General features: G+C 36.4%; 1 protein-coding gene across 4 annotated transcripts in view; it reads left to right on the top strand.

Annotated features, from left to right (window-relative positions):
• CPLANE1 (ciliogenesis and planar polarity effector 1) overlaps positions 1-24231 on the top strand; it is a 57855-nt gene extending 33624 nt beyond the window's left edge. For 2 of the 4 annotated variants that reach the window (XM_015653608.3, XM_015653605.3), the window contains exons 31-55: positions 334-416; positions 1284-1352; positions 2831-3020; positions 3620-3874; positions 4047-4793; positions 5640-5806; positions 7007-7136; positions 8065-8119; positions 9222-9326; positions 9810-9902; positions 10569-10681; positions 10944-11142; positions 11426-11667; positions 13090-13183; positions 13833-13982; positions 14904-15014; positions 15391-15421; positions 16606-16737; positions 17511-17676; positions 19331-19392; positions 19817-19972; positions 21233-21345; positions 21680-21763; positions 23081-23250; positions 23656-24231. In XM_015653608.3, the coding sequence (XP_015509094.1) occupies positions 334-416; positions 1284-1352; positions 2831-3020; positions 3620-3874; positions 4047-4793; positions 5640-5806; positions 7007-7136; positions 8065-8119; positions 9222-9326; positions 9810-9902; positions 10569-10681; positions 10944-11142; positions 11426-11667; positions 13090-13183; positions 13833-13982; positions 14904-15014; positions 15391-15421; positions 16606-16737; positions 17511-17676; positions 19331-19392; positions 19817-19972; positions 21233-21345; positions 21680-21763; positions 23081-23250; positions 23656-23796 (3858 nt within the window). In that variant the 3' untranslated portion in view covers positions 23797-24231. The remainder of the gene's footprint in view (positions 1-333; positions 417-1283; positions 1353-2830; positions 3021-3619; positions 3875-4046; positions 4794-5639; positions 5807-7006; positions 7137-8064; positions 8120-9221; positions 9327-9809; positions 9903-10568; positions 10682-10943; positions 11143-11425; positions 11668-13089; positions 13184-13832; positions 13983-14903; positions 15015-15390; positions 15422-16605; positions 16738-17510; positions 17677-19330; positions 19393-19816; positions 19973-21232; positions 21346-21679; positions 21764-23080; positions 23251-23655) is intronic. The other 2 variants (XM_015653607.3, XM_015653610.3) reach the window with 2 other exon arrangements.
• The last annotated feature ends 2825 nt before the right edge of the window (positions 24232-27056 follow it).

The raw sequence follows: 27056 nt of genomic DNA, 5'->3' as shown, positions 1-27056 counted from the left end.
GATTGTTTCCACATTTTCATCTTTACCTAGGGGGTGTGAGATTAGTAGAATATATAACCAGGGTACTACATGAATATGAATTTGGAACTAAAATCTCATAATAATGAGACTGTTTTAAGAAAAAGAAAGATGCTGAGGTGCATTGTTGCATGTCTTTGTTGCTGATCTGTAACTGTCTTCTGATAAGTACGTAAATTTGATTATTTTTAGTCAGATTGTTTTAATTGGATGATTAATCAAAAATGCATTTGCCACAGGCTAAAAAACTTCTATTTTATTGAAGCAGGAGGCATAGAAAAATTTGCAAGTTCAGATACATCTTCTTATATTCAGCAGGTTGCCATTTCAGCTATAGATAGTGCTCAAGAAGATCAAAATGTAGATGAAATAAAGGAAGAAAAGGCTGAACAGAATATGTAAGTGACTTGGTTTTTTTAAATTCCTCTTTTAACTTTGTGTAAAAATCTGAAGTAGTCTTTTTAATGATTGTACCCAGTGATGTCTCAGGGGTTCCTGTTGTTGCTTATAGCAACAAAGTCATAGTTTCAAACAGTTTCAGTCATCTCCTTTTTCACATACAGGCATTTCACATATATGAAGGGCTGGCTTGAAGAGTCATTATTTTAGTAATCATATAATAAAATAAGCATGGTTTGTGGGAAGGTGTATTTTATCTAGGAGAAAGACAATAACTGGAAAAATGGAAAATCTTATTACGATAGCATATAAATAAATGTCCCTATGTATGCATAATGTTTATGAAAAACTTCAAAATTACTTTTAGAAAAACTTGAAATCCTCTACTTTTTAGAATTACATATTTTTGTTTTAACTGAGTGTAAAATGCCCCTCAAGAATTTATTATGGCTTTGTTTTTTCTCTTCCAGAGATGCAGACTATAGTGATATTAACAGTATTAGTTGAAATTGGATTTTCTCTTCCTTTGTCTACCAGACTCAACCTCTTTTTTTGCCTGCTATCTTTCTGGAGTAGCCAGAACTTTTTCTGTGCTTTTGTTTGAGTCAGTTTCTGATTGCTAGGGGAGACGAAACATGAATGTCAATATTTACCAGCTCAGATTGCAGTGTAATGCAGTAATCGAAGCAATGCAGATCTTTGTAGCTTTGATCAGGTGGGTTTCAGGTATTTTATCACATACTAATTAAAATACTTTTTCAAGTGGTTATGTATATATTTATACATATACATGTATATAAAATGGAAACAGTCACCATAACAAATTATTGTAGTATTTACAATACTAATTTTTTCTCTCTTTATAGTATGACTGAGGTTGTTACTAGCACCCTTTCCCACTCATTCTCTTTAAAACAAGATGCAGAAGTTCCTAGGTAAGATAAACCTATTCTGTTTCATGTAATAAAATAATATTTTGGTTTGAAGTAATATGATGTGTAGATTTGACTGCAGAATATTTGCACGTAGAGTGTATTGTACCTGCAAACTAAGTAGCTTTTCCTATATGTTTTTGTGCTATAATCCTTCTGGATCATACACTCTCAAGTGTTGTCTGGAATATCACATGACTCAAATGTTAATTCAGAGCTACCAGATTTCAAAGAGATGTGACAGTTTTGTTTTCTGGTTCTGGACAGAATTCATTATATAATATTCCTATGGAAGATATTTGATTATATAGAACACCTGAACAATAATATTTAAACTTATATATGCATTTTAATTATTAAAATGCATCTATCCTGTGTCAACTGATAGATTTACAAAAATATATACAAAATAAAGGGAACATTGGAATTGGGAAAAGCAGTTAGGAGTCAGCCTCAGGTTCTAAAAGAGTCCTCTATGAGGCTTTTTTCACTTTAGAGGAAAATATGAACTACACATACCTTTGGGTTCCATATTCATGTGTCTCTAATCTCTTTCCCTTCTTGAACTTCTCCTGCCAACTATTTTCAAAACAAATTTTACTTAAACTTTTGGCATTTCAGTCCATGCTTGGACATTCTAATTGCCTTCATATGCCCCTTCACACCTATTATGTATCTAAAACTGTTACTCATTAGGCATTGCTCTATGCTTCTGCTTGTTCACATGCTTGGAGGCCATCCTGTAAAATTTTGAAAAGTTCTCCAGGGGTTGTCTGTATCCATAGCAAAGTCAGCATTTTTGTTAAACAGAGGAATGTCTTTTGGGTCAATTTCTGTTGGTATAAGTAAAATCCTTCAGTTTCTTTATAGCTGAATGTAAATCCTAACCCTCTCTTCTTCATGTAAGGAATTCATGTACTTAATATTCTTTACCTACTGAAAGATCTTGTTATCACTGGGAAGATGTAATGTTTTGTACATATTACTCCAATTTAAAATTATTTTCCTTAATCTGAAATCTTTTTACTTTTTAAGCCCAAATATCTAAAGGCCCATTACTTTAAGTCAAGGTGAATCTACCTTCTGCCTCTTCAGAGAGAGAATGTTCCTCTTCATTTTCCATCAGCTGTTTGACTTTATGACTAACCAGGCCTTCTTTCTGTCCTTTTTGTCAAATCATCATTTACTACCTGTATCTCTGGTGAGAATATTATTTTAGGTACACTTTGTGGCTACAAAATCAGATAGAACTTACATCTTTACTACTGTTTTTCATTTGGTATTTTAAGAAGTGTCGGGAAATATATCCTACAAGTTCTCTGGTCAAGATTGTGCAGTGTTAATTATTAAGTTGTTCCTACAAATTAATTACATTTTTAAAATAGACAAGTATCTTTAAAATTTTTCTGGATTAATTTAAGACAGTCTTTTATAGGTGTTTTGAATTCTGAATATTTTTCATAGTTCTTTTTTTTCTTTAGTGCAGACATGTCTGTAAGTGATTCTCAGCCTTCTCGGACTGCTGTGTCAACTATGTCGAGTCTTGCCTCCCGTACTTCTGTTTGTGCAAAGAAGCAAGAAGTCAAGGAAGAAGTCCCTAGAGAAGAGAAACCAAACACGTCAGAAACTGTCAAGCAGATGCTGCAAGATGAAATGTTTAAATTAGTTCAGGTGAGAGCATCTAATTATTTTTAGTTTTCATGGTACCAACTATATTGTTAAAAAAATAGAAATAATTACTCTTTTAAAGACCTTCTATATGAGGTTGTCCTTGAAAGAGATTTCTAGTTCCACTGTGAAACTTATTTTAGGCTTAACTCTTGCTTTTTATTTCAAGAAAATGAGTGATATAATAGTAGATGTTTGAGTGTGTTTTAGCTCACATAAGTGGATGCCCTTTAATAGTTCACACTTGGAAAAAATCTGATGCTGTAATAACTTCTCAGCTGTACTAGGATTTAACTGGTGGTAGTACATTGAGCCAGTTTTAGGTAACCTTACATTTATTGAAATGTCACAAAAAAGTGAAGACATTTGTCTTGCTTTGGCATAACCTGTCTGTGGCAGGTATTTATTTTATCTTACAAGAAAGTACAGTACAGTAAACAATTATACAAATGAATTAAATAAATTGAATAATTGAGTCATGATTGGGATGTTGTTTGTTTTGTCACCTGATAGGGAACAGCTGTAAGATAGCCTAGACATTTTTGCTGAGATTTCTGTTAAAAGTTACTGGTATTGTTAACTTTGTTCCTGTGTGTATTCAGCTACAGCAGATTAACTTCATGAGTTTAATGCAAATGGTGCAGTCATCCTTTACCAATGTGCCAAATATACAACAAATGTTACAACAGCATCAATCCGTTCACCTGGCAGGGAGCCAGCTTGCACACACTGCTAAAAACAATACTTCTCCAGAATCACAAGTGCCTACTCAAGAAAAAGGAAAAACTGGTCAAGAGAGCTCTGTTGTTCAGCCAAGGAAGAGTGTAGAAGATGAAAGCAACGATCGCCAAATAAAAGTAGGTACATCAAAGTGTGTTTTATAAAGACTGCTCAGTATATCTGGTATGTTATCTATCCTGATGAGTTAGAGAATGTGTTCATTGTGATTGGTATAGACAGAACTATTTTTGTGCATGTTTAGTGCATGGTTGATATGTAAATGCTGGTTTGTTTGCTTTTCTCATTTAGAATCATCTGGATACAAGTACGTCTTTAACATTATTTGAAATAAACTGCAAAGAAATGGGATTAATGTCACCATCCCAAGATTTGCATTCTTCAGTGCCTACGAAACCACTTCATCTCCTAGCTCCTTCCTCAGGCATCCAGAAAAAAATGAAGCTTATCCCTATTGAAAAAAAAATTAGTTACTCAAATGGATTTCCTTTGCTTAAGCTTGAATCAAATTATCATGTCAAACCAGCATTTTTACATCCAACAGAAATGTCATTAGCATTTTCCAGACCATCCCCAGTACCACAAGTAGCTTGGAGTTCATCAGATTCCGTATGGAACCATCAGTCATCATACAGACCAAGAAAGAGTAAGGCAGAAGATTTCCACAGAAGTAGATACAGCCCTGAGATTCCAAGACGAATGCATGAGGAAAAGGAGAGATGGGCAGAAATAGTGCATAAGGGGCCTCCCAAGCATCTGCATTCAGATCAGTGTGAAGGACAGCAAGAAGATTCACCTCAGGCACCACTCCCTGCAAATGTGAGTGTGTTCAAAGCACCAACAACTCAGAATCTGGCCGCTTTTCCACTGTTGCACTTGCAGCTTGATCCAATACCTAGAGTTCCACCAGCTGTAAGGCAGCCAGTCACTGCTACTTTAATACCTATTAAACCTCCAAAAAAGGATGGCGACTCCAGAGAAACACTACAGGATGCAGGAATATCACTACTTCAGATTAATTTACCTCAGAAAAAGAAGGTACTGGATTTTAATAATATATTTTTCTCAGTTGTAGTGTTTTTATCAGTTTCATGGTTTCTTACTCATCACAAGTTAATGTTTACAGACTGTGGAATTTGGAATTGTTCAGCACAGGTGCCAGGAGGCATCTAGAACTAAGGCTACCTGCTTTTTGACATGTCACTATGAGGCTGACTGCAAGCCTGAAAGTGTTTTAACTACATTAGATTGATTATACATTACATAGTTCATCAATGTTCAGCCCACTGGCAATGAGTGTAAAGAATTTACTATCTAAAATGCTGGACAATATTTGTATGGTAAAAAAAATAGGATTTTTTCCCAGAGATTATAATAGAATTATTTAGAGAAATAGAATGCGGTGAAAAATCCTTTTTTGCAGGGCAGAAATGGAATGGTAAAAGGCTTGGTAAGAAAATCTTATGGATGCTGAATATCTGATGTTTTGAAAAATGTTATTTCCTAGAGACTTACAAGCTTGCATATCCTAGTTGAGAAGAATGGAAATGGTTTTCCTTGAACGGTGCTTCTTCAGTTGTTGTCTACATTAAATGGTTCCTAACTTAACCCTGACCTACATACATAAGAAATGCAGATGTTAGTGAAATAAGCTCTGTGGAAAAAATTCATACCTTTTAATTAATTTTTAGAAAATAGTTTACACATGTACAGATTGTTCTGGTCCAATGCTATTAAAATTCCATTTCCATATTCTGTACAAAATGCTACAGGAGCTTTGTTTGTGTAACTGAAATCCAAACTGGACTTACTTTTTTCATCCAATCTGACTGGGATCCCCCTTCCTGTTTTCTGTCTTCTTTCTCTTTCTCTGAACTCTCTTAGGCACCAAAACTCATCCCATTTCAAGATCTCCTTGCATTTGAGCAACGCCACAAGCATCATTCTGTGCCCAGTACTTCCTTTGGACAAGGCCAAACCAAAGCTATCCATCTACTAAGAACTGATGTTGAGCCATTTGAACTTAGAGATGTGCAGAACAGTAGAAAAAGGCAAGCTAAATTTTTAAAGTGGAACTTGATTTTGACAGATTCACTGGTAACCTGTACCTTCTAGCTTTGACATCAGAAGGAATGTATTCTCACAGCAGGGAACAAAATAGGAAATGTTAGTAAGGACACAACAGAGGTGTATCACTAGGGCATGAGGAGCTCTTGCTTTTAGGAGATTGATAGGGAGAAGATTCAAGAGGATATTTTTCATTCCACTGTCTGTGTTTTAAAGTCTTACTGTCTTCTGACTGTTTGCTATACATTCTTTAGGAAATGCTTTGCTCCTTACACAGTGAATATTTGACTGCTGTCTGGGTTGCATATGGTCACTGATCTTCAAGAAGGAAATGATTATATGCTCTTTAAGTATAATTTATGTAGGCTGTTTTTAATACAGACAGTGTTTAATAGAATTCCTACTGAAGCTGGGATTTTTGCTAGGTATGTGATTTATAACTTACAGAGTTTAATCTATTTGATGTTAATTGCACTGACAGTTAAAACTGTTTAAGCTGCTTACATATCTTTGTTCAGTTCTCATAGAATGCTAATAGAATGTTCTGGAATAGAATACTTGGTTTCTTTCAGTTACAGTGCTATTAATTATGTCATTTTGGAGCAGAGGCTCAAGAATAGTTTTTCACTCTTATAGTGAAAATTTGCCACACAAGTAACTGTAGCTAGAGTTTAGAATACATTTTAATAGTAGCTGTTGACTTCAGTGCTTAAAGCTAAAGTTGCTGTCACACAATCTACTTGTCATATATTAAGAAGAAGCTACAGTTGCTCTTGTGGAATATATTTGTCATCTAGTAATTTGAAAACTGCTATGAAATTGAAGTTTGCTTCTTACAGATTCTTTATAAGCATTTTGTGTAGTAATTATTAATTATACACAAGATATAGATGTGAAAAATTATGTGGTTTGTAATATTTAATATAAATAGCTTATTAGACAATTAATTGATTTTAGTGTGATGGTTGGTATTTTTATGGGTTCCTATAACATTTTCATGTAGATTTCAAGCAGGCAGAAATTGTGGTTTGAACAGATCTTTATGCAGCACCTGTTTATCTTTTCCAGTCTTTGCTTCAGTGTTTATTTCTTAATAGTAATCCTTCCTAGAAAACAATGATGATAGGTATTGTTATTATTTCAGAGCACTTCTTACTCTTTATCTGTAATTAATATGTTGACAGTAAAAAGAGGCGTAGTAAGAAACAACTGAAAGAGAAGGAGGATAAGAAGAAACCGAGTGTGTCCTTCCGTCCAGATGACTCCATCATCAATATTAGTGACACAGCTGTGGTTACTGAATCAGAGACTGGGGTATAGAATTTTTTTTTATTTAATCCTTTTCCATTCAAGTATTAGCAGAAAAGAAAGAAGCAGGAAACTATAAACCAAACAATAATAGCTCTTCCAGCCTTTCTAGCCTAGAAACAGTATGCATATTTTTATTTCATATACTTGCATTTCCTGTTAACAGGAGATTGATTTTTATGAAGGATTCCAAGATTGTTTTTTTATGTCCTGGAACATGAACTTGTCTGTTTCGATAGTATATAAGTCTGTATGTAGATTTGTAAATACAAACAAAAATGTTAAAAATGAAAAAAATACATATTTTTCCTAGTAGTAATGATAGGACAAGTGACCCAGGCATTACTCTTTCCATGCAAGGCTGGACTGATGACAGTATAAGAGTAAGGATGTGGAGCATTGGGATCTCAGTTCCATCTCAGCCCAGACACTGAAAAAAGAAAGCCTTCATCAGGCTGTGTTTTGATTAGGCATTTTTAATATCTTTTTAGGGTTATCCTTCAAGTACCAAATTTCAAGCTACAACACTATCAATTTAATGCTGGATCACTACCCAGAGCTCTGTTTCTGGTCCATACCATACTTCCTCTGAGACCTCACTGTATCACAGCAGCTGGAGACCCTCACCAGACCTGGAGATTTTAGTCAGAGTATGGCAGGGGTAGGATAGACTCAAAGAGGAATAAGAAATTTGTGTTACTGCATGTCACTCCAAAGTACACGAGAGAATGTTATATAGTCAGTAAATTCCACTAAGTTGGAATGGATCAGAGGAATTAAAAAAGGGATTGAGAAAAGCAAGTGACAATTACTTCTTTTTTTTCTCCAAATGTTTACTCATATGAGGTATATTGGATAGTTAACATCACCAAGAAAGACTTTAATCTTCACTGGAACTGTTTTTAAAGATGATTCTTTTTTTCCTTTATATTAGGATCACAGACCGAAATCGACATCTTATGTTCAAGATGATTTTTTCATCTCAATGGGCAAGTGCAAGTCTTTTTAAAGCTTTGAGTGCTCAACTAAAAAAAAAAAAAAAAACAAAACAAGGGGCATTAGTCTATTAGGATTCACAGCAAAACTCTCCAATCATCAGCATGTTTAAAAATAGGATAATATGGTCTGTGGACAATAGAGCTTGCTGACTTATGTGTTCTTTCCCCAGGCCTTTCAGGATGTTCAACAGGTGTCCAGAATTTTTGGGAGATACTTGTATTTTTAGGGGATTGATATGGAGAGAGATGCAAGAAAATTTAAGATCTTGTTTGAATTATCTGAAGATTCAGAATAGTTTTCCCAAAAGTTTTAGAAGTATTTTAATTTTTCTTCAAAATAAGTGATAGTCTTGTATTCATGTTTATAAACAATTGAGTAAATGAAATAATAACAGTATGTCATGTTAATTTAATTAGCTGCGGTTGACAGTGATTTCTGTTCATGTGATTAATCAAAATAATTCTGTGAACATTTCAAATCCTAAATTTTTTATTTATTTTAAAAAGATATTTTTCGAATATTTTTTGCCTGCATATTTTAATTACACAAACATTTAGAGTTCTTGTAAAAGAAACTCAATGCATGCAGTGTTTCTAGCTTGCAATGTGAAAACCATGCCTATGGAAATATTTCCTTATAATATATTAATTCATGAAAATACTCAGTTCTGTCATGGGACAAAATGCAATTCATTCTATGAGATTTGGCCTTAAAGAAATACAAACTCTGGAAAGAATAAAGAAATGAAGACATACATGTCAAAATTATTCCTCTTCTCCTGTTAGAATGTGAAGCAAACTGTTACTGCTCAGCATACTAAAATATTTGATTTAAAATCACATATCTAAACTGAATCTTGATTTAATTCAGTGTAACATTATAAATGAGAGTTGTATATTCACATAAAGTTGATAGCATGAACTTTTCTTGAAATCATTTATGAGGCATGCTTAGAGAAGAATTAAAATTACCTGTTAGAAATACAAATAAGAAAATGCTGAAGCTCATAGTTGTGAGTTAGTATCATTGCTTTCAAAGATGTCTAATTTTTATATCATTAATAGACACCTGTTTTATATTATCACATTTTAGATGCAATGGAGAAAGCAAGTTCTGTCTCAGCAGATCTACATTATTTGGCTTCTGTAGGAAAAAAACCAGCAGAAACTCAAGATGCAAGTACAAATACTAACCCAGGTAAGTGCTACACAGGTGATCTACAGAGACCAACCTTTTCTGGTGTTGCTTCTTGATTAGTTGTGATATTTGGACAGTTTTCAAAATGCAGAAAGTTTGTAAAGGGAAGGCAGTTTTTTGTGCTCTCATTTCTTATTTCAAAAAGAATTAAACCAGGAAACATTGGAATATAAATTATAAAGCAGTAGTTAAAATAATTAGAACTAAAAATATTACTGACACAATTATGTAAGAGTCTTCTTATTCTTTGTGTCAGTTCTGCTGTGACTTTTTCTGAAAGTTTGTTTTAACTTGATTTTATCTAAATGCATTTTAGACAATGTTGCATACTTGACTGAAATCGTTTCCTTTCCTCTTCCCACGATTTTGATTGTTAACTGGCAAATGAAAAACCTACATTCAGATAATGACATTGTTATCTTTACTTTCCTTAAACTCATGCATTTTGATCTTCTTTTTTTTTTTTTTTTTTTTCCAATCAAGTGCTTACATCATATCAGGATCCTGGGATCAGTGGTGGAAATGAGGTCTCCAAAGTTCAAAACAATGAGTTGGTCACATCTGTTCCTGCATCAGGTACAGCTGCAGTCTTTCTGCACTTCATTTGTTGTTTGGGAAGTCTATAAAAGTGTTACTGTTCTAACATGGGTTTTGTGCCTGAGACAGATTAATGCAGCATGTAGATAACGTGCTAATTTATTTGACTTGAAGTGAATCTGACTGAACTGAAACCCCATCCTTATTTTGTGGATTTTGCTTGATTTTAGTGCCCACTTAATCTTTGGGATTTAGTGTCATGTAGTCTAAATGAATTGATCAGTCAGATGTTAAAACAGATCACATGAAATTGAGTTGCAGTAGCATTGTTCCATAAATACATTACATAGATTTCAGTACCCAAGTTTTTTCCCTATGCTACCAAGGTATGGTAATTTTTCCATAGTTGTGAAATTCAACAGTGTTTTTCCATTTGAAGATAATTTTACTACATGGCATGACTCATTTGCAGATAGTTTTATTAGAGGCTTCTATCTAAAGTAATCTAATTTCTTTGGATTAAGTAAAGATGCAGATTATTTTTTTACCTAAGTAGGAGGGACTTGGATATTAATAGCAATCTAGATGGCAGCTTAGTCAAAGCTTTTCTTATCTTCTAGAGAATGCAGAGCTGTTTCCTAATAGTCTGAAGGATTTGTGGCTTTTACTGTAAATATAATACTGACTAATATTATTTCCTTGTAGAATCACCTAGTTCCTCTGTGATACTACTGCCAGACATGTATTTAAACCTGAGTTTCCCCACTGAAGTGAATGAGAAACCTTTACCATCCTTTCTGTCAGATGCACCTGATTTGGTTAGTGATCTAATCTATTGAAATGCATTTTAAGTATACTGTTTATCTTCATGAATTTGGGTTCTTTGTATCTGCATGAGTTACTTGTGTAATATGGTAGGGAAGATAGTATTTACTTTGTTCCCAAAACAAAAAGCCTTTTACCTACAAGTGTAAGGAGGTAAGCACAGGAAATGGTGAACAGTGCACTTAAAAACAGCTCATTCAAAACACATACTGAAGATAATTATTGAAGATAATTCTTCATTGTCTTGTTGTTTAGCACAAAAGGGAATATGTCAGTGTGACTGACATTGAAGACGGTGACATCCTTAGAAATTTGCCCGTGATACCTGAGTCTGCAGAAGAGATAGCTGCTGCACAGCAGAATGAGAAGCTTCAAATTCCACCTACTGCAAAACTTCATCACACAGCAGCTTCTGTTACTAATGCAGCTCCGCCTGGGGCACTTCAGAAGCAAGGTAAACCATTTTAGTTTTAAATCCAAGAAAAAGTAATATTCTTCTGTTGTAATGCTCCCATAGAAAATCTGCAGTTTCCCCTATTAACCTTGTGGTTTTTTAGTCTTAAACGTCAACATAGATACATTTGGCCTCTTTCGTAATGATTCTTGCCTTCTGAAACACCCTCTTTGGTATGGCTTAATTGTGCCTAATTACTTGCAATATTTAATTTTTATAATAATTAATGCTTGTGGCTTATTCAGTAATATTGGTGCATTCCTATTTTTTTTTTAACTTTAAGATGATCATCAGAAAAATGTGTCAAACAGATTGCAAAAGAAAGATAACTCAGATTCTGCTACAGATACTGTAGCTTGGAACATAGCACATGAAGATGAAGGAACCCTTCCTTCTTCAGGGCTTCCATCCAAAGTAATTGAAAAAGAATACTTTTCCACAAAGCAGAAAGAAATGGATATGCAATTACAGACATTACAGAACATAGTAGAAAGTATGGAGCAGGATTTCAGAAATAGCAAAATGGTGAGTGCTAACTATTGGTTTTTAAACAGTTTATTTTAAACAGTTTTCAGCAAAAGACAAGAGCTACATTTTGGAACAATGTGTTCTCAAATCTGCTTAGTATCTGTTGAGAGATATTGAGAATGATATTACATATCATATAGTATGTTTATTATATATTTGTAATATTATATATATTTTTATATATCTATATCTATATATCGATATTATCTATATTATAATACAAATTTTGCATATATGTATATACATATATATACATATATATATGTATATACATATATATAATGTTTTTATTTACTGGTGAATCTGTTGGCTGACGTGTTTGCTTACAATGGACCAAATGTTCACCAGAATGGTGATGTTACTAGTGAATGGGCAGAACATATTTCATTTTTGTAGCAGGAGATCTTTTTGGCAAAGACTTCAGTGGTTGTGCCTCTGCAAAATATTGTGTGACTGTTTCTGGAACCTGATCCAGTTTGTTTCATAAAATATTTGCATTTTTGCCATCTTTATAAATCCTTATATGGAAGTAAAATAAAATTGGGCTTTGATGGATCTTATCTCTTCTAATCTAAGGGTCTTCTAATCTGAGGTTTCTTCTAACTCAGGGTAATCTGTGATTCACAGAAATGTAAAGACCTCATTGTGTCACTTAAACACAGTTATTACACTCAGGTGGATTATTTAATCATTTACATTCTTCATCAAGGTTGTTATTTAAGTCAGATTTTTTTAAAGCCCGGAGGGGAAAAAAGTCTTGACATATCCTGTACTTGTTTCAGCATTTCATAGCACTGGGGTTTTAAAACTTGTGGGTATCTAGCCAAATCATGAAGAAAATGGCTTTTTTTTTTTCTTTCCTTTTTTTTTGAGTTCATACTAGTTGGTCATTCCTTTTATAACAATTTCTCATGTATTACATATCAGTTAGGAGATTTGTTCTTTTTGAGACTAAGACTCAGTAAAATTATGTAAAACACAAAAAAAAAATTTGACTAACGCTGGGTTACTAAGTTTTAGTTTTCATTTTCCACTTTGAATCTTCAGACTTATGAAAGTGATGGAAGTATTTTAATATGTGTGGGTTTTAGATAAAATACATATAGGAAAAACTTCAGCTACTTTAATATATAATGTTATCAGTAGGAGTAAAACTATTCAAACAAATAATAGAGTTTATATGTATTTTTCTTAAAGTAAGTATCCAGAAGATTGAAATTCGTCTACTTGAGAAATTAATCTAGTTGAGCTACTTTGATTTCTGAACCTTTTTGTTTTCAGTCAGAAAACTGCATTAAAATGTTTGTAAGATTCTAACAAGAAAAATATATTTAAAGTGGACTTTGCATAAATGTGTGTGATGTAAGTCTCAAAAATATATCAAAGTATCATTACCTAGTTCTTGGGTTTCACTTACAGTTAGTGAAGCTGATAGAAGATTTTGAAATGGCTGCTGATTCAGACCTTGGTGCTCATCCTGCAGTCTCTGAAGCTGCTGGAGTCATTGGTGCTGGTATGTGTCCAGTTAACAGAAGAGTAATAAATTTGCCATGGAGTATGCTTCTTAAATAACTTTTACTTACCACTGACAATTTAATGTAATCCTTAAAGGTGTTACTGAAATATGAACCAAAAATACCAGAGAAACAAATAAAATGAAAGGTATCCAATCTGAATATTGACTTGTAATATCTACTGGTTTTATTAAGATCTTTCATCAGTTTAACAGTTTACCAGAGCAGATGTATTGAATGATTTATTGTGTATTTAACAAATAGCCACGTAGTACCTACTTAAAGCTGCTGTACTGTGCCAGGAACATAGTCTAATCCACTTATGGAGTTAATACAAAGCCAGGTGGTGGAACCAAGTCATGGCTATATCTGTATCCATCCGTAAGACGATATTTAGGATGTCCTTTAGGCTCACATGGAGCAGCTCCTGGTCCAGTCATTTTCTTTGTGTGTGCAGGACTGGTTCAAACAGCGCAGCCCTGGAAGTGCCCTTCTGTAGGGAGGCACAGCTGATCCAGGTCCAGGCTGTTGTAGGTGACAGATAAATTAAAAATGCAGCTAACCAAGATGTATGAGTGATAGTTTATGGATTGTGAGGGTTCTCCATTGGTCTACACTAACCACACAATATTTTTATTTTTTTCACAGAATCAGAACATCATTTGACACACATGGTTTTTGAAGATGTTATAGATGATCAAAAGGAGAGCCTAAACTTGGAATATCCTATGCCCAGATCTGCTACAGTGGATGCACACTCTCCTGCCTCTGCAGCCTTGGCTTCTTCTATACGTTCTGGTATAATGTTTGTTATATATTTTTTTCCTTTGCATCTTTTAAAAATAAGTAAACCTTTTCTTCATGCTGTAATACGTCGTCATGGCTGTTACACAGAATGTTATGTAATGCCAGTGAGCTCATTAAAGTCAAGCATGAGTCTTTATAGATTGCATTATTTAGAGTAGCTTCATTGATAAGCTCTGATAAGTTTATTACATGACATATCACTAAGCTTTGAAAACAGTTTAGCAGTGAATTATACTTGGACTCAAATTCACTGTTACTGAAAGAAAATAGTCAATATTGGGTCTGTTTCATCAGTGTGCTGACTTGTATTTACTTACTTAAGTGAATATAAATGGCTATGGTATCACAGAACACTCAAAGCTTCCTCTGAAATGTCTTCATCATCTCTGTAATCCTTCTCTGTCTAGAGAGGTGACATTTCTGTTAAATCCAGCCTACATCAGCAAAATCAGTTGATTTATTTCTCTGTACAGAAACTGCTGCTCATGTCCTAAAAGATTATTTAATGAGGTGTAATCATTTTAAAGACTGAGGGTAAATGGATTTTTGCAATTATGAAGACTGCAGTGACATTGAAAGGAGGAGGAAAAACCATTCTGCAAACAACCTGTAGCCTGAGATTAAAAGTGCAGTTATATTGTTTTCTCTGCATATTGCCTGCATTGCATGCAGTCAGGCTCCCAAAAATGTTACATACTTTAAACATGTGAATGTGCATTTTATGGCCACACTTACAGCAATCCGTTTTTCTAAAACTGTTCCTGTGTCTGCATACAGCATAAATAAATCTCAAATAGTACACACACCCAGTTAAATTTTGAAAACAGTAATAGAGTTTTCTAAGTATAAACTTGTTATTTGCAAGCTAAGAAAACTATAGGTGATACTAAGTTACAATTATAATTTTTTGAGTTGGAGAGATTAGTTTAGGAGAGGAAGCAGTGCTCTTCCTTCCAGGACAACCATACTGCTCTTCAGTTGCATCTGAGTTCCAAGCTTCTTCTGAGTACCTGGATTCCTCAAGTAAGTGTCAGTCATTAATTTTCCATGAAACACTGTATAATTAATTGAAACAGATAATTTCCATTTAGTTGGTCATGGCAGAAAACTGTCAACAGCGACGATATCTTCCTAGAAAAACTACCCACAAAAGCCAGGAACAGTTAATTAATCCTCTCTGGAGCCTCTGTGCTCATCTGGCAGTTAATGACATGTTGTCTCACAGGCTGTTAAGCTTATGTACAATATTAATTTATTTTTAATGTCAACATTTATTTTAATGTCAACATATTGAGGTTGAAGTGTTTCTGTATTTTATCCCACAGACTGTTTAATGTATGTATGATTAGTGTGTGTACAAGTGCAAAGATATTATTAACAAGGATTGTTTCTATTTCAGGTTCTCACCTATGCAGAGATCTACGTCCTAGGTATGTATTTTGAGACTGGTTTTATTGACAGTTTACCAAAAAGGGGACTGTAAGGGTGGAATAAAAATTGAGGCATTTCTTTTCAAACTGAATAAAAGCCCTTTTGTTAGCTAATTTCAGGCATTTGCTCTGACTTTGGTGGTGCCTCTTAGATTTACTTTGTGTAAAATCTGCAGAAGCTTTCAAAGCTCTTTTCTAGTCACAAGTATTGGAGCTGTTTATGTAGATGGTGCTCTGTGTGCATTTGTTATTTCTCCTATTTGCAAGCCACTTTTTCAGCAAAGTACATGCAGCTGCTGCAGGTAGTTTTCTATGAAGGCCACCTATCACCAGAAGGTTTTTAAAGTCTTACTGTATGAAAAGTGTAAAGCAACAGACTGAAGATTTCAAAACTGGAAAGAGTCTATGCATTAAAGAGAATGGTCTAACATAGATATTTTTAGTTTTAGCTACTGGTAGTCTTCTGGATCCTGTAGAAAAGAGTAGCTGGTTTCCTTTCCTCCTGGCCATTCTGCTCCAATATCCATCTTTATTGCTTTGCTTGAAATATAGCAGTAAACTGAATGGATTATCCTATTGTTCTAGTATTTTATGTGGAACTGATTGTGCCTGAAGTATGTTAGGGTGTGATTACATAAGGTGGGTTATGGGTGTGAGGTATTAAACTTCAGCAGACACTGATAGCTTGTAGTCCTAAACTATGAGATTTGTTTTTTACTGGGAGCAACTGATGAGAAGAGAGGGAAGAAGTGGGGAGAATTTAGGTAAAGCTGTGCTGTCACTGATTCTTGCTCAGAAGGTCATTGAGCTCTGGATACCATTGAAACTGGTAGCACCCCATAACTTGATCTCCTCAGGGCAGCAATACAAACCCTGTGGGTGCCCCTGGCTGCCAGGCTCAGCCTCATGTGGGCCAGCCATGTCCACACACTGCAGCAGAGCTCAGGCATTTGAGTTCTGGATCATCCCTCTGATGTTAATCAGGTCTTGCTCCTTCTGTCCTCATCAAAGCTGACTCAAGTGTACTGACCCAGTGGAGATGTAGAGAAAGAATATTCAGTTCAAAGGCTTTATGTAAAACAGCCTGGATATTGTTGTTTTAAGTATAAAAGAAAGGGGTTGTTCTTACAGGAATATTCTACATTAATTTAGTAACAGCTTTTTTTCCCCTACCTAACATCAAGCTCTTTAGAAGATCCCCTGCAGATTACCAGTCCGAGTGATGTTACTGACATTGTGAATGATCATGTGGGAGAAAGTGACGCCTCTCTGTTGGAGCTGGGCTTTGCGAGAGCACGGGCTAAGAAAATATCTAGGTAATACCATGGCTGTTTTTTGTTGTGTGTTGCTTAAATCATTAATAACCCTGGTTATTCTCATAGTTCACACCCTGTAAACAACGTAAGCAAGTATGTGGTTTGATGTTAATGGGACTAGTATTAGAGCTTTTAATCACCACAAATCTACTGGTCGTTATTGTCAAATGCTCTAATTGTTTTCTAGTATTCTGGTTTTGAAATTCTTTTCTTCCCATTTGGTTGCTCCATCTTCTGCTAGGTATAGGCTGGAACACAGCTGCTGTTACACAGCAGATTCTGTTCAGACCTTCAAATCTTCTAAAACAGTTCTGAAAGAACAGAAATTTCTGCCAGTGGCACAGCACAGATCAGAAACTTCCAGCCCCAGATTCCAGCTTGTCATGCTCTTCTCCTTGCTGGAGATTTCTGCACCTTCCTGATTGTCTGTTACAAAATCAGCTGTGTTCTTTCCTGGGAGATGTCAAACTGACAATTGTTTCCTACTCCAATTTGTGATATCAGCTGTTCAGGTCACCAGTCTGCTGCATTGGTGATGCAGTTCCCACCAGTTTAAGCTCTAGTTTTATTACCTGAATGTAGCTGACAAGTAAAAGAAAAATTTTAGGAGATGTCGTTGGGATTACTTGTTTACCAGGATTTTATGTAGTAAAATTCTGCAAAATTTTGCAGAATTTTAAAGGGTTAGTAACATTTTTGTTATATCATGTAGTTGCTATTGTTTGAAATTTACAGGATGTGCTAGATTATTTCATGTTTACATCTGCCCTCAGGGTTCTTGATTCTGCTTCTGGACATTCTCAAAGAACAGAAAAGGAGAGGAAGGAGATACAAACATGGATGAAAAGAAAGCAGAAGGAAAGAATGAGAGAATATTTGAAGAAACTGGATGAACAAAGACAGAAAGAACGTCATCCATTCAACCTGAGAAAGAATGCGGTAAGAATAACAGATCTCTTGAATATAACTGGTACTTATTATACAAGTGTTAATTATTCAGGTTAGATAATGTAGAGGCTGGGAGTAGTTGGGGTTTTTTCCTATTGTAATGTTGGGTTTCTACATGTATGATTTTTTTTTTTTTTTACTGGAACTGGCCATAGTTGTGTCAGGTAAGTAAATTAACCAGTGTTCTTTGCAGGCTGCAGTGGGGACCATTGGCTGCAGGTGGCCATTACAAAGTAATGCAGGTGGTCCTTGACTGTAATGGATACAGCTGCAGCATTCACTGATGGGTTTTTCAGGGAGTGATAGCTACAGCAGTTGTTAAGATGTCTTTATGCCTTGTTTCATCTTCCCAGATGCCTCCCAAAAACCCCCAGAGAATTGAAAAAGCAGAGTTCAGATGCCAGCATCCTTCATAAACATGGCAGGATACTGGGGGCAGCTGTCACTATCATTCACCCACACAGAGGTGCATGCAAAAATCAGAAGGGGTCAGCAGACATGCTAGAATATGCCATATATGTCAAGTATCTTACAAAATTTTTTGTTGAAGGCTGATTTCAGTGAACAGTCTACTCCCAGAATTTTTTACATTTTAAATTTAATTAGTAAAAACATATTTATGACCTGAACTGGAATTTTTTCTGTTGGAAATACTAGGAAATTTTAAAAAACCCATTCAAAAGCAGTTCAGAAAGAACTTTCCAATTAGTATTAAGTCTTAAAATGCACATTTTCCATCTGGATGCATTCAGGACCTGGAAAGACCCTGCCAAGTCACAGGAAGCTCTGGAGTTACAGAAGATGAGACCTAACAATACCAAATATATCCCTGTACTTTCTCCTTGTTGAATTCAACATATATTGTAAATATATGCTGTAAATACTTCCAGGTTGAACCTCTATTTAACTCCCAAGCAGAAAATCTGTAACATATACAATCTCCCTGTTACTAAATAATTCAACTGTATTCACTTTCAGAAGGAGTAACAGATCTGTGGGAAATAAAGTATTTCCCCCAGTTTTAAACAAACTTTGCAAACTGGACTGGTTTGCTCTTCTGCACTCGTGTGAAGAGAAGTGATTTAAGAAAAATGAGTCTTGCTTCTCCCCTTTCCTGGGAGCCCATATACACTTGGTGCTTTCACTATGGGCTTTTCTCCTGAAATCATTAGAGGAGGGATTCTCAGATTTCAGTGGATGGTTTGCGTTTGGTTTGGACTGCTTTGGATATTTTTTTAAGAAAAATTAAAGACTTCAAATTATACTCTAGCAAACTCAAAGTGCAACCTTGCCCTGTTTTTTAAATTACTTATTAAGAAGATCACTGATTTTTAGGGAACTGGAGGCAAGGCTATTTGAAACTTTGGGCTTGACTATGAGGTCATCTCCTTAGGAATATTAATATTTTAAGCATATGAGGTATGGGAGATGTGACTACAGGATTTCAGTATATTTTTGAGACTGAAAACTTATAGAGGCAATCTTACTTGAATTTCCTGGTAGGCCATATGCTTTCATATTGTTTTTTTCTAACGAGTTTCTTAAGCAGTAACTTTCAAGTCAAGTAAGTACATTTTGAGAGTGAGAGACTGGAATGAGACCACAGTACATAATTAATTAATGATTTTGACACTTTCTTAAACAGCATCATAATCCTACTTCAAAGGATATTAGAGTCTTCCAGAAGAAGAAAGAAGAAAAAGACAAGTAAGTTGCTATAAAATCCTTATTTGTAAAATAGTTTTCCAGTCCTGAGAAACAGGTAGAGATAGTTTTAACTATATTGCTTTTGAAACTTCAGATATTAATGAAATTTCAAGCAAAAGCATAAATAATTCATGTTTGCTTTACCATTTAGGAAAACCCTGAACATTTTTCTTCCTTTGACTGTATTTGTTGCTTTCCAAATGTCATTTGTTTTCTTCCCCCAGCATTTACTCATTCATTCTTTCAAACCCTTTGGTAAGAAATGTTCTAACATTTTGCTGATGATCTCTTAAAAGGCTGAGTATGTTTTCTGTGAAATCTTGTAAAAAAAATGTTCTTCATGTACCCCTAGGGGACTCACAAGCCAGCTGTGGTGAAATGAGTGACAGCATGAAGTGTAATGTGTAATATTATTTCTCCACAGAGCCCTGTTGTCTGAGCATCACAGAATCAGAATATCACAGGCACTTTCCCTGATGAATGAAATGTTGTCTGAAACAGTGGCAGGTGATCACAGGACACTGTCCAGCACAAGATCGCCTCAAGCTTACAGAAGGAGGAATGTGGCCTCTAGTACAGGGTAACACTATAAGCATTAAACTTGCTCTGTTCTACTCATGTCTTTACCACACCAAATCTCGTAGCAAGTTTAGACAGAATTAGCTTGAGAGAAAAGTCATATGCTGGCAGAATCAAAGATACAATTTGTTGGGATCAGAGGACTTTTGGGTTCCTGTTCCAGGCTTGTTAAAACCAGTACTGCAAATCTTGGAGGGAGCCTTTAACATCAGTTGCTTTACAGAAAGGGTGGTTAAGCACTGGAACAGGCTGCCCAGGGAGGTGGTGGAGTCACCATCTCTGGAGGTGTGCCTGGACACAGCACTCAGGGCCAGGATCTAGTTGACAGGGTTGTGATCCCATCAAAGGCTGTACTTGATGATACTGGAGACTCTCTGCAACCTTAATGATTCCATGAGTTTCACTGGACTATAACCAGCAATACAGACCTGAAGAGCATCTAACAACAAGCAATAAGCTTGTTCTTATTCTGCTGTGCAAACTCTAGACTTGTTCTCTTTCTTGCTAATTTTTTCATTACTTAGGATTTTACTTGTTTTTTTCTTTAGCACTTTGCTTACTGCCTTTTGAGGAGGTGAGAGCATCTGAGTATTATAAATTGATATATTTACTCAGTTTGATGGCATTAATGTTACGTGTGTGTGTGTATATGTGTAGTCCAGGAGTATATTGCATTGTAGTTTTTCTTCTTACATATATTTTATGCTTTTCAGACTTATAGAGAGAACTTTATACTTCAGGTAATCCTGTAATTCAGTATTTCTGCTTCTCTTTTTCATTACAGTACCTTTTTAGGTACAGTTGCAGGATACAGCATTAAACTGAATGTAGTCAGTGCTTGACTGCTTGCAGAGCTTGCTGGTGGTGTCCAAGGGAAGTTTAAGTGCATCAGCTCAGCCAGAATCAGACATGCTGAAGAACATCAGGCAGGATTCCATTTAGGAGTGGCAAGAACTACTAACTAATGAGTTTTGTTGGACCTAAAGTGTCTCTCTGTAAAGCCTGTTTGATGTATCTTCACTGTGATTGAAACAGTTCGGATTCTGGTGAGGCTTATTGTCCCCACAAGCAGTGTGTGATGCTGATCCTCAGCTAAGTGATTGAATGGTTCAGTCAAGCTAAGGGTTGAATGTGATTTCTCTGGCTTTTATGTCTTTTCTGAATATGCCATGTGAGGTCTGACTTGTGTGGAGAAATGGTATATGGTACACTATAGCAAATATTTAAGCTTTGTTGTGTTGTTTTTTTTGTCTCAATATAGAGGGCATCTGAACAGTCCTGTTTTGGCAGAAAGGAGCAGAATTGCTGCCAAACCTGGCTTTGGTCAAAAAGTACAACGTTTCACTCCAGCTCTTGGTTTAACGCAGTCCAGGGGTAAGAACAGAATGTATTTAATAAAGCCACATACTGAAGAGGATCATCAGCTGACTGCTGGATTTCTGGGGGGAAGGAGCTTTGATATCTCTAAAAAATCAGATTTATAATCCTAGGTTCTTTCCTGTCCTGAGGCTTTTGCAGTTCTGCTGCCACTGGCCTGCTAAATGATGAGAGTTACCTTTTCTTACCACTTCGCTTTACATCCCAAGTAGCTTAAATTGCAATAGCAAGTGTACTGTGTAATCCAGGCAGCAAACCTGTAGATTTCTCAGCATCTTTGAGTATATTTGATCTGCATTTGAAAATGGAAATGCTTATTTTGTCTTTCCAGGAAATGCCTGTATGCTCCTTCAGAAAAGTACCTCCAGAAGAAGGCTGAGAAATGCTACAAACTGTCCTGTTATTTCTAAACACTGTAAGTTACACAGAACAATAGCACAGTGCTACATAATACAGGGCAGGAAATTAGATGCAGAAGCAGCACTTGTTTAGAAGAATAAAACTCGTAATTTCTTCTGCACGTAAAAATCCTTTTAATTAGAAACTTGTGAAATAATTTAATCGTCTCCGTTTACCTTCTAAACAGTTTCAAGATTACTGAAAAAAGTGTGCTAGATTATAGTGAATTCCTGAAATACATGCTATGAAATCATGAGGGACAGAGGCTTTGAGTTTTATCTTTAAATTCAAGCTCACAGAGAGAAAGTTAATTAGCAGACTAGGACATGAGAATTATGCCCCTCCCTTACCTTTCTCTACTGCTTACTCTCCAAGCTCCTTAAAATAGGAGTTATCTTTGTTATCCCACTGTACAATATCCATTCAAGATATCGTTTTGTCATAGTGTTAGCCTGGAACAATTTTACTAGTCTTAACAAATAAACCCCTTTTAGATTTTATTGGTACTTTTTTCCATGCCTGTCTCTGGACATGTCCATGTCCATGGTCTGGATACACAAAAGATTGCTCCTAATCAAATTCTTTAACAGATACAGTAGTTGTTAACAGCAGCAGAATTTCTGATCAAGGAATGAGGAGTGAATCAGTCTGAGACTTAGGAAATACTGTGGCCTGATTCTAATCTGCCTTACACAAGAGTTATACTGTTGGCATAATTTGGACAGTCAAAGGTCAATATATTTCACTTGGCAGTGTAGGAAATTGAGAGAAGCAATAATAAACAGAAAGGCACTTTTCTTGACTCTCCTCTATTCATGTGGAAAAGTAATTTTTCTCCATTCCATATATTTACTTTTTTAAACTCTATATTCAAATTGATCTTCCTCTGATTTTCTGGCACTTTTTGGTATCTGTTTTCCCAGTGTATCACATCATTACTAAGGGTTTCATCAAAGTTCTGTGTCTTCTAAAGAGGCACAAACTCAGAATTTATTTAGTTTAGTCCTCTGCCAAATAATCAAGCAATGTGCTCTTTGTGGGGGCCTGCATCCCAGAACCTGGATGCTGTAGGCACCATGCATAAAGTCCTGTTGCAGTTTGTGTTCTGCCCTGGGAAGGCTGTCCAGAGCATGAGTCTGGAAGTAACCAGAAGTCTTTCCTCACCATAACCCCACATCAGTTACAGATAACAAAGCTTGCTGTTTTCACATGGATTTGCACACAGCTTCAGTTCCTAGAACCTGGAGCTTCTGTTCTTGAAGGAATTTCAAGAGATTGAGATGAAAAGTGCAATAAGTATTACAGTGCTGTGGTTGGCCTGTTTTCTCCTCAGCTGCTGAGTGCAGAGTCAGCAGAAGCTCAACACAAAAGCCTCCTCAAGTTGCCACTGCAGTTCAGACAGAAGGTGTTGACCTTGACACTGATCGAGACGTGGTGAGTCCTTGGACTGTGCCTGATGACATCCAAAGAATACTTCAAGAAACTGATGACTCCATGTTTCAGGTAGAGTACCTACTTATTCTATAAACTATTTGATACTTGCCACTTAACACTTTGCTTACTTCTACTTTATTTGAAATGTGATTCTCTATTCAAAACATGTGGGTGAGATAGATCCAGAGGGACATAAATGGCAGCAGAACCAATGTTTAATTTTATTTTTTTTTTTTTAAGCAAAGTCATTCTTGTGAGCCTTGAAATTGAATGTTCTTTTTAACAACTATATAGGCACGTGGCCTGCCCAGGCAACAGACACCAGAAGGAGGGCCTAAACAGGAAAATAGATTGCATTTGTTGCAGAATAATCAGGCACATAACTTGATTTGGACATGTTTTAAAGGAGTGGGATCACTTCTGCTGTCCACAAATGAAGCACAATGATCAGTCCATCTTCTCTTCCCCCAACAGGCCTCTGCAGTGCGTGGCATGAGTTTCTCTCCTCTCAGCAGCATCATCACTGACAATGCTTCTGAAAGCACAGGGAGCATCCTCAGCAAGCTGGACTGGAATGCAGTTGAAGCTATGATAGCAGATGTGGAAGACAAGTGAATAGTTCTCAGCCACTGTGCTCTTTCAAACAGTTGCTGGTTGGGTTTTGTTTTTTAAAAATAGTAATGGTTATACTTAAAATGGTTTTAGGCCTGCATTGGTTTCCTTCTTAATGCATGGAGACTGTTTCCAGCCTTGCATACATGAAGCTGAATTCCTTAAAATGTAGTTTTTCTTCCATATGTCTTCAGGTCAAGAAGAACTAAATATCACTGGTAAAGGCAGACCCAAGTCTTTAAACAGGTCTGGGTCAGCTGCTTTACATAAAAACAGATCTAAACACAAAAAATGTTACTTTATTTTAAGAGCAATGTACAACTGTTTTACTTTTGTACTGAATATTTAACACTATTATGAAGTTATTTTTGTAATGTAAGTGTTGTGATAAACTGGTTTAATAAAAGTGATTTTATTAGTTTCTGCTATAAATCATTTACACATGTAGCACTATTAATTATTGCTGTATACCACTAGGACTATGTGTACATGTGCACTACTCTCATATTTTAAACCCATCCTACTTGTGGAAAAATCTTAGAAGAGTTTGAGTAATTGATAGAAAGAGGTACAAATAGTCAGAAATGAAAATGAAAAATAGACTTTTGTTAGGAAAGTCAGGCAACAGTGTGAGAAACAAAGGCAATATTGCTGTTCATCTGTCTGCAGGATGCTGCTGTTTAGATCTCCAGCAACTCCCAGAGGCTTGCAGAAAAATCTTCCATCTGCTCAGTGACCATCATGTAGTTGTTATGTCTGAACAGATGCAGCTGTGGTGACTTTTTCCCAAAAGCTGTAGTTTTTATTTTGTAGTGAAGAAATCTGAATTTTTCCTGCAAGTCAAAGGTGTACTAATTTCCAGTGGGTAATTACTCCCACCTCAAATTGTAATAGTTAAAAACCCTAAAAATTTCATGTTTCCAAGTGAAGATGCATCTTGGCAAACATCAGAAAATAAGCTTCAGAGGGAGACTGTTACAGGATTACACACATGCCAGGATAGAACTGACAGTTCTTGTAGGCTCAGAGGTCCAGATTTTCCATGTTTTTTTTTTAGCAGTCCTCAGAATCTGCATCAGCTTTTCTCACAGGATTCATCAGAGTGCAAAACTCAGGACTGGATTTGATCATCTTCAAATGAAAGGGGCCAGTGAGGAGCTAGTCCTAGCATTAAACTGTGATTTTACCCAAAGTGTAAACTGTGTTTCTTCTGAGTTGCAGCAAACAAATAATCAGGAAGTACTTTCTGTTCCTGGTGGGAAAATACTGTGAAAATACTGGTTTAGCCAAGTATGGAAATCTCATTATGCCCACAGCCATGTGTGAGAAGGAGGAGAAAGCTGTCAGTCCATTTCATTTCAACAGTGGTAAAGGAAATACTTCCTTGACGTGCCTTCAGATCCACAGCATCACAAATCATTAACACAAGGGCAGAGGGGCAGTTCAAAGACCTCCCAGTCAGGATGTCAGTGCTGAACTCACACTATGCCTTGAGCTATGGCAGCAGCAGAGCCTGGGCAGGCAGAGCTGCTCCTTCAGAGCCACAGCAGTGAGAAAATGCACTTGGGGGCACATGGGAGGATCATCAAGAGTGATCTTTTAACCAAACTGCTTCCATGGACTCACAAAATTTTTTTTGCAATTTCTTTCTGTGATGCCCCTGTTAGGGCTGAAGAGCAGGAGAGTATTTAGAGTGTTTTTTGAGAGAAGCAGATAGTCATTTGAAGTTGATGAAATCTTGAAATAGACATTAAAAAACCCTTGAGGAGGTCTGCTGTCACAGAAGTTATGAAGATCAAACAAATAAAAATATGTTAAGCCATTGCAACCTTTTAGAAACGAATTTTAAAAAGCTCGTTTTCTCTAATGTCCTGGTAAAGGTAGTTGAAATACAACTGTATATGTATTTATTAATCTGAACTGGTTTACAGTTTAATTGCCTTACTACTTGCTTAACTTTTGAGGGCCAAAGTTTCCCTTGCAAAGCTGAAAGAGAAATTAATACTTATGTTCAAGTTTGAAGTTTAAGATTTTTCCTCAAGCACCAAATTGCAGAACTTGAAACATTGGTAAAGGAAGAAATTGTAAATTTTCCTTCTTTATCCAGCCTTGCCTCATTTTTGCTATCTCTTGGGGTTTTTTTGTTAGTTTCTGGTGTTCTTTTGATCACAGTCTCTCACCTGTTCCAGTGACTCACCACTTTGAACAGAAAATAATTTCTTCTCTATATCTAGCCAGAGTTGATTATCTTTCAGTTTAAAACCATTCCTCCTTGTCCTGACACTACTTAACCTTGTAAAAAATCCCTCTTCAGCTTTCTTGTGGGGCCCCTTCAGGTACTGGAAGGAGCTAAAGGTCTCCCTAGAGTTTTCTCTTGTCCAGGCTGGACAATCCCAATTCTCTGAGTCTGTCCTTAGAGCAGAGGTGCTCCATCCTTCATCCTTATGGCCTCCTCTGTGCTGGCTCCAGCAGGTCCCTGTCCCTCCTGTGCAGGGACCCCAGCTCTGGATGCTCCAGCTGGGTCTCAGCAGAGCAGAGCAGAGGGGCAGAATCCCCTCCCTCCCCTGCTGCCCACGGGGCTCTGGATGCAGCCCAGGACACGTTTGGCTTTCTTTTCCGGGGGTTTCCTTGATTCCTAAAAATGCTTAACATTCCCAAGCAAATGTTTGTTTACACTTACCATAGAATAAATGTTTAGAAACATAACTTTGTTTTAACTTTGGATTAGTGGCCACTGTGGGAAATCTTCCAAGTTGCCTCTTTGGGAAAATAATCAGAAAAGTGAAGAATAACATTGCCAGACGCAGACAAAATCCTCATTGTTCAGTTACAGTGTCTGTTCTGCTCAATGTATTTGTCAATAGTCTGGATGCAGCAGGTAAATGCACCAGTAGCAAATTTGCTGATGATCCAGACTGGGAGGTGCTGTGGATTCTTTTGAGGGACAAGAGGCCTTTGCAGAGGGATTTAGATAGGTTGGAGCACTGGGCAGTCTTAAATGGGGTGAAATTTAACAAGTCCAGGTGCTGTATTCTGCACCTGGGATGGAGTAACACCAGGCACAGGGGTAAAGTGGGAGAGGAGTGGTGGGACAGCTGCAGAGGTAGGTGGGGCTGGCTGGTGCTGGGCTCAGTGTGGCTCAGCAGTGCCTGGGCAGCCCCGAGGACAAGCCCATCCCAGAGCACCGAGCACAAACCCCATCCCAGAGCTCTGAGCACAAACCCCATCCCAGAGCCCTGAGCACAAACCCCATCCCAGAGCCC

Source organism: Parus major, chromosome Z (genome assembly GCF_001522545.3).
Source record: "Parus major isolate Abel chromosome Z, Parus_major1.1, whole genome shotgun sequence".
Classification (NCBI taxonomy): domain Eukaryota; kingdom Metazoa; phylum Chordata; class Aves; order Passeriformes; family Paridae; genus Parus; species Parus major.
This window is presented reverse-complemented; position numbering and strand designations above follow the sequence as displayed.